The sequence below is a fragment of the Oncorhynchus mykiss genome, chromosome 19 (genome assembly GCF_057628025.1).
Source record: "Oncorhynchus mykiss isolate SJ-2025 chromosome 19, ASM5762802v1, whole genome shotgun sequence".
Classification (NCBI taxonomy): domain Eukaryota; kingdom Metazoa; phylum Chordata; class Actinopteri; order Salmoniformes; family Salmonidae; genus Oncorhynchus; species Oncorhynchus mykiss.
The window spans coordinates 25,126,622-25,137,017 of NC_143040.1; the positions used below are offsets into that span (position 1 = coordinate 25,126,622).

General features: G+C 43.9%; 1 protein-coding gene across 1 annotated transcript; it reads right to left on the reverse strand.

Moving 5' to 3' along the window:
• Positions 1 to 265: 265 nt before the first annotated feature.
• LOC110498486 (uncharacterized) lies at positions 266 to 4,852 on the reverse strand. Its single transcript, XM_021575128.3, has 3 exons — positions 4,276 to 4,852; positions 3,739 to 3,863; positions 266 to 1,889 (listed from the first exon to the last, which is right to left on the reverse strand). Exons 1-3 carry the CDS (start codon positions 4,550 to 4,552, stop codon positions 636 to 638), a joined length of 1,656 nt encoding a protein of 551 aa, XP_021430803.3. The 5' UTR covers positions 4,553 to 4,852; the 3' UTR covers positions 266 to 635.
• Between the last annotated feature and the right edge of the window lie 5,544 nt (positions 4,853 to 10,396).

The following is a 10,396-nucleotide window of genomic DNA, read 5'->3' on the forward strand; positions in this document are numbered from 1 at the left end:
CTCAGCATATGTGGGAACATTTTCAAGATTGTTGGAAAAGCATTCCAGATGAAGCTGGTTGAGATAATGCCAAGTGTGTGCAAAGCTGTCATCAAGGCAAAGGGTCTCTACTTTGAAGAATCTTTGTTTAACACTTTTTTGGTTACTACATGATTCCATGTGTTATTTCATAGTTTTGATGTCTTCATTATTATTCTACAATGTAGAAAATAGTAAAAATAAAGAAAAACCCTTGAATTAGTAGGTGTCCAAACTTGACTGGTACTGTATGCAAATAAGGTGTTTTTTATTGGTAATACATTTGCAAAAATGTCTAAAAACCTATTTTCGCATTATGGGTTGTTGTGTGTAGATTGCTGAGGATTTGTTTAATTTAATCCATTTTAGAATAAAGCCGTAATGTAAAAAAATGTGGAAAAAGTCAAGGCGTCTCAATACTTCCCGAAGGCACTGTATATATTATATATCACACTATCTCAATGCAATATTCTACTCAGGAATATTCAACACTGAAATCTGTAACTCTTGTTATACCAAATGCACCTCTGTTTTTTTTCTGCTGACAACAATAAATTAATCTTTGTCTTTAATGCAAGGTTTGATCTAAACTTTGAGCAGAATGGTTACTTTCTATGTTATAGAATGGAATGTTTTTTCTGCTGGTGTATTCTGAGGTAGCTCCTCTCTGAGAAATTTTTCCCGCAGTGCGTACAGGCAAACGACCTCGCTCCCGTGTGGACCTTCAGGTGCATCTTCAAATGGTGCTGGTGGGAGAACCTCTTCTCACACTGGGGGCAACTGTAGGGTTTCTCCCCTGTGTGGACCCTCTGGTGCCTTTTCAGGCTGGAGGAGTGGGAGAAACTAGCCCGGCACAGGTGGCAGCCGAATGGTTTCTCCCCCGTGTGGACCCTCTGGTGCCTTTTTAGGTCACCAGTCTGGGCAAAACGCATCTGACACTGGGTACAGCTGAAGGGTTTCTCCCCTGTGTGGACTCTCTGGTGGATCTCCACCTTCTGGAGGCAGCTGAAGCCTTTATTACAGAACATGCAGAGGAACCGTTTATCTTTACTATTGCCTGATGTGGCTTCCCCTCCCTGAGCCTGGGCTCTAGCCCTGTCATTTGAGCCGTGTGGGTCGGAAGGTCCCATCGACGTGGACACTGGGTCGCCATCCCTGAATGCGTGTAAAGTGCAGTGGTTTGTGACATTTGGATTTGTCTCTAAGCTTTCCCTGTAATCTAAGAAATCTCTGCCCTGTGAGTGTCCGTCTCCAAGGTGACGATCTCCATTCCGTGTGGGAGGAGTGTCGCCCTCCACTTTCACTTCATCTACGACCAGACCCTCCCCTTTCTTATCTAGGCACCCTTCAAAGTATACACTACTACTGTACCGGTTCCAGTCCCCTCTAGACATATCAGTCTGTGTCTCTAAACCCAAGGGCATGTTGCCAGGGTCCAGCTCTGTAGAGTAAGAACAAGACGGATCATCACTGCTTGTGTCTAACGCGTCACGATCACCATCTCCACAGGAATGATCCGTCATCTGGCTCTGACGAAATAATGGTAAGTACTCTGAGCCAGGAACAGCAGGACAGCCCAGTGGCCCCAGCCTCAGTCTCTCTGGGTCTGACCTGTGGTCAGATCCTGTGTGTAAAAGCCTTTTGGTTACAGTTAAAGTCTCTTTGTCTGTCTCGGACTTGAGGACGGCGTTCGGCATTCCACTGACTTCCGTGATGCTGCGTCTGGTCCTGGGCTGGGGCATAGCGGTGGTGGAATGGTCCCCCATGTCTACAGTCTGGATTTCTCTGCTGTGTTGTGGGTCGTCTCCTTCAGTCCTCTCCTGCTTGACCAGACACGATCCTCCAGTACCTGCAGCCTCTCCATCTGCAGACTGACAAGAAGAGAGGAGGTTATTACCGGTACATGAGTTGAATTGGATAACAATGTCGTAGGTGTTGAGATAATAGTCATAATACCAACCCAGAGATGGCGCTAGTGGGACACATATCTAGGATAGATAAACAGGTGCATTATGAGTGTCTGATTAGGATGTCGTGACCTGCAACGTGTAACACCCGAGTAAAGGATTATGATCGGAACTTATTTAAACACTCTGATGTGAGTTATTCACATATACAGTTGAAGTCAGAAGTTTACATACACCTTAGCCAAATACATTTAAACTCAGTTTTTCACAAATTCTGACATTTAATACTAGTAAAAATTACCTGTCTTAGGTCAGTTAGGATCACCTCTTTATTTTAAGAATGTGAAATGTCAGATTAAAAGTAGAGAATGATTTCAGCTTTTATTTATTTCATCACATTCCCAGTGGGTCAGAAGTTTACATATACTCAATTAGTATTTGGTAGCATTGCCTTTAAATTGTTTAACTTGGGTCAAACGTTTCGGCTAGCCTTCCACAAGCTTCCCACAATAAGTTGGGTGAATTTTGGCACATTCCTCCTGACAGAGCTGGTGTAACTGAGTCAGGTTTGTAGGCCTCCTTGCTCGCACACGCTTTTTCAGTTCTGCCCACAAATTTTCTATAGGATTGAGGTCAGGGCTTTGTGATGGCCACTCCAATACCTTGACTTTGTTGTCCTTAAGCCATTTTGCCACAACTTTGGAAGTATGCTTGGGGTCATTGTCCATTTGGAAGACCCCCCTCCCCCTTTTTCCTCCAAACATAACGATGGTCATTATGGTCAAACAGTTCTATTTTTGTTTCATCAGACCAGAGGACATTTCTCCAAAAAGTATGATCTTTGTCCCCATGTACAGCTGCAAACCGTAGTCTGGCTTTTTTATGGTGGTTTTGGAGCAGTGGCTTCTTCCTTGCTGAGCGGCCTTCAGGTTATGTGGATATAGGACTCGTTTTACTGTGGATATAGATACTTTTGTACCCGTTTCCTCCAGCATCTTCACAAGTTCCTTTGCTGTTGTTCTGGGATTGATTTGCACTTTTCGTACCAAAGTACATTCATCTCTAGGGGACAGAATGCGTCTCCTTCCAGAGCAGTATGACGGCTGCGTGGTCCCATGGTGTTTATACTTGCATACTATTGTTTGTACAGATGAACGTGGTACCTTCAAGCGTTTGTAAATTGCTCCCAAGGATGAACCAGACTTGTGCAGGTCTACATGGGAAAAATGTGAATATCCTCTGGATGGTGTGGGCAGGACACATAATGAGGAGATGGGGAAGACCCCACCAGGGCAGTTCTCTGCCGACCGTGCCTCCACAATGTCAAGAGGACGTGGAAGAGGAAGGAGAGGCCCTGAGGCTCCCAGAGGTGCTCAACCTTCCAGAATTGCCCAATATGCTACCACTGCGCCAAACTAGGGCAAGAAAGGGAAAAAGTGTTGATAATGTAAATAGGTATATTCACTGTGGTATTAAAATGGTATGAAGTGCTCAAGCTAATTCTATATGAAAAGGAAGGTGTTGAGATAATAGGCATAATACCAACCCAGAGAAGGCGTTAGCGGGGCACCTAGCAAGGACAGATCAATCTATCAAATTTGATTGGTCACATACACATGGTTGTGCTTCTAGTTCCGACAGTTCAGCAATATCTAACAATTCCACAACAAATACCCAATTCACACAAATCTAAGTAAGGAACGGAATAAGAATATATGGATGAGCAATGTCAGAGTGGCCTAGGCTAAGATAGACAGGCCACATTTGAGTTACAAAGTAATTGTAATTTTCAATGCAACACTGTTACACTAACCTCTATCATGATAACATGCTGGTTTGAGGTTCCACACCCCTCATCAACAGTGATTGGTTGGTCATCTCTCCATGTATTGTGCCCTGCTGGCTTCACAACGTTCCTGTGGCCTCCAGTGAGATGTCCTTCACTCGAGAGATTGATTGGAGGAAAAGAGGTGGTTCGGTTAGCTACTGCTAATGTTCAACGGTATATTGTACACTATTGATGCTGTCTAGAATTGGCAAGGTAACACTTCTCATAACTACTTGATATACTATTAATTGATTGATGTAGGCCGATTATGTTCCATGCATCACATTGTTTTCAATTAGTAAATAATAAGAAATACAGTAAATAAAGGATCTGGTTACAATATGATATTGTGTTTTTGCGCAAGGTAGTCAAGTAATCAGGAGAATTATTGCATTCTATCCAAAAACTGACCAAGACCCAATTCTGGGTTACACATCTGAACACGTGCAGAGGGGAACGGGGCAACAGGCACTGAGCTATATATGAACGGCGACCTGCTCCGCAGCCTCCTACAAAATGTACCTCTTGCCATTCCTCTGTATCGGTCGAGGATCTTGACACTACTGGGACGATTGGCGAGGACGCGCTCTCGCATTGTTCTATCTGCGCGCTCCCGTGACACCTTCATTTCCAGTAGTTTCCTCCGCAATCCTCTGTTTTCTTTCTGGCTTTGAGTTATTTCCAAACGAAACACTGCATAGTCGTCATCTACGAGTTTACAGATCTCTGCCACGGCTGTATTTGCTAGCACCTCCATGATGGAGGCTATTTGAGTGTGAAAAACCATACAGTTAGCCATTGTTAGCAGCTAGCGATACCAAGATAACGTCTAACAACCAAGTCCTGTCTCTAACGCGAATTAAATAATAGATGGGGAATGTGATGCTGCGCAGTTAAATGAGCCATATTTTGAGTTCCATGGTATTTATAAATGTCCAAATAACAATGAAAAAACGCTCATGTGTAAATTGTTCTTGGTCATTGTTTACTTCCGTACACACTGAAAAGAAAGGATGTTATTAGTTGGTGTCTTCTTCGTGTGGCTTTCCAGCAGACTAGACGCCGTATTGCTTATTGCTGCCTTTCGCAGCTCGGAGGGGGCACCTTTTTGGTTAAAAAAAAAAAGTAATGGGAAAATCATCAAGGTCACTGTTGCTTCTACATTTATAAAGTTTTATCATAAATTACTGGTCCCCTCCCCATGTCAAACACTTGGATTCATTATTAAGGGGTTAAGGTGACATCACCTTAACTCTCATTTTCATACAACATGATATTCTCTTATCTAATTTAAATAAGGACCACCGTGAAACCAACACCAGAGAAGGCGTGTTTGCAGAGGAGCGTGGTTTATATTGCTATATAGCTACTCCACTGGTGCCAACATTTGACAGTGAGGTGTCAGCAAATATAATTGAAAGTTTACCCTATTCATCTATTGGCTGTGCCTGGGGGTAGCTAGTTACAGGCTAGCTAGGTCTTCAGCCTGCATGGAACAAAAGGGTCGTTCAAAACTCAAACGCAGTTGTCAGGTCAACACACCCGTCAGTGCTGCTGTGAACTGCATCACGAGAGACATGCCAAACGGGAGATGTATTACAAAAAAACGGAGATGATTTTACAGCAACACTTCTCCCTGCATCCAAGTTGCTTGATATAGGTGTTTCAAAGGGCAGTCAAGGCAAGCTCATTAATATAAGCTTCCCACACATCCAACCTGTCTTTTCTAACTTCCTGGTAGTTAGTTAAAAAATACGTTTCAGAATGACTGTTCAGGACCTCTAAATTGCACCACCATCTAACCCTACACCTACCCACTCTCCCCAAAAACACACCACCCCATCAAACTACTTTGGCCCTAAGAGATCCAACATCTGTCCGTCAGCCTTGGAGGATGGAACCCCTTCTCTCAAAACTCCCTGTACATTTTCTGCACTAAAATCTCTCAAACCCAAATATTTCTCTGCTGCTGCAACTACCACATCTATCTTCTGTGATTTCTACTCCATCAGTGCAGTGTGGTTGATCACCATGGCTATAAAAGCAGGAAGTCCAACCTGACAAAATCTCTCCCTTTAGGCCTACTCACTAGGGGGCTCCCAGTCAAATCACTCACCTCTACTCTCTTCCCTGCCTCAGCATAGGAAACTTTCCTCCCAACTCGAACTCTGGCAATCTCAACCTGTCCTTGAGGGCGCTTTGGATCCCCAGCTGCATGAGCGCCCCCACAGTTGACATACAATGCTTTCTCTATCCCAACTGTACACTCCTTATGACTATTCCCTCCTACACATTTCTCACATTGTGTGATATCCCTTCTACACACTGATGCAACATGTTTGAATCCTTGGCACCTAAAGAACCGTAGCGGGCTCCGTATAGGCCCTCTGTATAGGCCCTCATAGAATAGCAAATATAACCTAACCTGACCTTATCAGGTAGAAACTCTGTCAAAGCTCAACAAGACAGACAATATTCTCAGTCTCACCATTGCCACCGGGTCTCACCAAATAGCGGGCGTCACAAACTCCACAAATATAATTTTTCCTTTGATCCACCTCTACACGCAACACTACCCCACTGATCACCCCTTTGAGCGGCTCCCTGTTCCAGAGAGCAAAGCATGACACAGGTTGAGCCCTGAGCAGGGAAGCATCCACTTCCTCTGGGTGGAGGATGCACACAAAAAATCCCACCAGTCCAAAATCTATTTCGGTAGGCTTCACAAGGCAAATATTGTAAGTCTCTACCACTTAATTCTGGTCTACCTCACCACTGCAATGTTTTTTTGGGGGAAGGGGGTGTTATACAAAAGAGGGACAGTATATTTTTTATGAATAGAACAGACCAATTCAGAGGGGGAATATAGTTACACTTCAATGACAATATTTTGTGTATGCCAGCACACTAAAAAATAAGTCTGTTTCATGTGAGAAAGATGCTCAACTGAGGGACTTAGTAATCCAAAAAACCCTCTAACCCTAAGACACTAAACATGATAACTATAATATGTCAGCTAAAGAATGGTTTCCAGATTTCTCCTGTTTACATCTTAAGCCACACTGCTATGATTTCTCCCCGTTGTGAACACTCCTATGTCTGATAAGGATACTCAGGAAGGAGAAGCTCTTTTAACACAGTTTGCACTTGAAGGGCCTCTCCTTGGTGTGAATGGTCTGGTGCCTCTTCACATAAGTCGCCTCAGTGAAGCGCTTCCCACACGTGGAGCAGGCATACGGCTTGTCAGCATCTGTCCTAATGCCCGGCTTCCCACGTTGTGACCCAATGACGTCAGAGGAGGTAGAAGAAGGAGCTACCCTCAGGTGGTTAGTCTTTGAGCTCCCTCCTTGACCTCTAGTCATTGTTTGGGTGTTGTTAGGATTGTGTGATGTGTTATAGGCTAGGTACCTCTTGTGGTGAATGTCCATCCTGACCCTGTCTGTATTGGACCCAGGTCCAGGCTTTCTATGAACCCAGTCACCAGGAGAGATCCTGAAGGAGAAGACAGCCTTGCTGACAGACTACCACCAGGAGGGTCTCCTACAACTCTCTGTGAAGGCTGAAGCGCAGGGTGACCTGCTCTGTTCATCATGGATACTGTGGTGTTTGTATCATAGGAATAGGAAGGTCTGTCTCTATCAGCCCCAGGCCCTGCTTCATCCCTGCACTGAGACTGTGAAGAGAAGGGTCTGGGCTGCAGACTGAATCCTTGACTGGAGCCTCGGTCAGGGAGGTGTTTCTTACATAATAAATATGAAAAGCATATGCATAAACATGGTAGCAATTAAAATGGAAACAGTTAGGAGCTGATAGGAACATTATCAGACCAAAGTTGAGGACGTGATTTCACGTGATACAAGACTGAATCCCAAAATCACTATTTTTACAGTTACTGCACTTTCCACCGCATTTGTTGATAATGAAATCTGAAAATACTCTGGATACATTCATTAATATGATAACAATATTCCTGGAAAATGTGGGGTAGGTGCAACATAAGACCAAAAAATGACAAGGGGTTAAGTGAGGACTAACTGGTGACACCTCTCCAAAGTGTGCACAGTTCCTAAGTAATTTCATGACACAAAGTCTTCAACTATCAGGTGCTTTTTTGAGCTCCTAGCTGTGCCATTGAGGAACTAGAGCAAACAGACTTGTAGTTGTTTTGTTTGGAACACAGCCCTGCATCCCCGACATCACACAATTACTGTTGTTTACACTATCCAAAAACAGCCCATTATAAATTTCAGTCTGGGTCAGGTAAGCATAATTTGAAAGCTTGTTCTATTGCCAACATGAGGTACAATCTTAGTGTTAAGGTTTCACAGGGCAATTCAGAGAAACGGGTTGTAATTGTATAGGGTATAGAAAGGAGTCGGGTGCATTCAGGAGTGTGTTTCGTGACACATTTTCTTCACAATAGACAAGACTCATTCTGTTCAGAACAACCCAGGGTATGATGCCATGTCATCTAGTAAATGTACATCAAACATAGTGATCATAAATGTTCACAGTGTTTATGACATGAATTTGATGACATGGAAATGTGAAGAGCACGTCTGGACTCACAGGTTTTTGACTTGCAAGTATGACATCAAAGCAGTATTTATTATAATCCTCAACGTCTCATCTTTCAGAATACATTGAGACCTCTTAATTTACAGCATTTCCCCCAGAAAACAAAACATCTGCAAAAGTTGCCCAATTAGAGGGAGGGATGGGGGCAACTTCTTGTCACGTGTGGTGCTCAAGTTCAGAACAGCTGTCATTCAAAACCCATCCAGCGCTGTGAAGCACAGAGCCTGAGCTCTTGACGTCATTTACAGCGTTTTACTGTACAGACAATGCTTATCATTTTTTTTTTGTTTACCCCCCTTTTTCTCCCCAATTTCGAGATATCCAATTACGATCTTGTATCATCGCTCCAACTCCACAACGGGCTCTGGAGAGGTGAAGGTCAAGTCAAGCGTCCTCCGAAACATGACCCACCAAACTGTGCTTCTTAACACCCGCCCGCTTAACCCGGAAGTCACCTGCACCAATGTGTCGGAGGAAACACCGCTCAACTGACAACTGAGGTCAGCCTGCAGGCGCCCGGCCTGCCACAAGGAGTCGCTAGAGCGCGATGAGCCAAGTAAAGCCCCCGGCCATCACACCAACCATCACAATATCATCTACTCTGCCTTTTCATACTCATTCTTTTCTCAGTTCACCTCATCTAGTTTCCTACTGCATCCAAATACAACAGAATTAACTACAAACAAACTAACTAGTAATACATTACATGTTTAGTTTATTAGGATCCCGATTAGCTACTGCACATGCATCAGCTACTCTGCCTGGGGTCCACATAAAACATACAAATACATGACAAAGTACAGAACTGTAATAGACACATTATTACATTCAACAAAAACAAAAAATGAAAACATAAGAATTAAGTGCCTTCTGAAATGATTCACACCCCTTGACCTTTCCCACATTGTTACATTACAGCCTTATTCTGAAATTGATTCAATTGTTTTTTCTGCTCATCAATCTACACACAATACCCCACAATGACAAAGCAAAAATAGGTTTTTAGAGTATTCAGACCCTTTACTCAGTACTTTGTTGAAGCACCTTTGGCAGCGATTACAGTATTGAGTCTTCTTGGGTATGACGCTACAAGCTTGGCACACCTGTATTTGGGGAGTTTCTCCAATTATTCTCTGGTGGAGATCCTCTCAAGATCTGTCAGGTTGGATGGGGAGCGTTGCTGCACAGCTATTTTCAGGTCTCTCCAGAGATGTTAGATCGGGTTCAAGTCCAGGCTCTGGCTGGGCCACTCAAGGACATTCAGAGACTTGTCCCAAAGCGTTGACTTGGCTGTGTGCTTAGAGTCATTGTCCTGTTGGAAGGTGAACCTTTGCCCCAGTTTGAGTCCTGAGTGCTCTGGAGCAGGTTTTCATCAAGGATCTCTGTACTTTTCTCCGTTTATCTTTGTCTCGATCCTGACTAGTCTCCCAGTCTCTTGCCGCTGAAAAATATCTCCACAGCATGACGCTGCCACCATAATGCTTCCCCGTAGGGATGGTGCCAGGTTTCCTCCAAGCGGGCTGTCATGTGCTTTTTACTGAGGAGTGGCTTCTGTCTGGCCACTCTACCATAAAGGTCTGATTGGTGGAGCGCTGCAGAGATGGTTGTCCTTCTGGAAGGTTCTCCCATCAATACAAAGGAACTCTAGAGCTCTATCAGAATGACCATTGGGTTCTTGGTCACATCCCTGACCAAGGCCTTTTTCCCCCGATTGCTCAGTTTGGCCGGGCGGCCAGCTCTAGGAAGAGTCATGGTGGTTCTAAACTTCTTCCATTTAAGAATGATGGAGGCCACTGTGTCCTTGGGGATCTTCAATGCTACAGAAATATTTTGGTACCCTTCCTGTCTCGGAGCTCTACGGACAACTCCTCCAACCTCATGTCTTGCCTTTTCAAATCAGGTCCAATCAATTGTATTTACCAAAGGTGGTCTTCAATCAAGTTGTAGAAACATCTCAAGGATGATCAATGGAAACAGGATGCACCTGAGCTCAATTTCGAGGCTCATAGCAAAGGGTCTGCATCCTTTTCTTTTTTTTAATAAATTTGCAAAAATGTATGAAGGG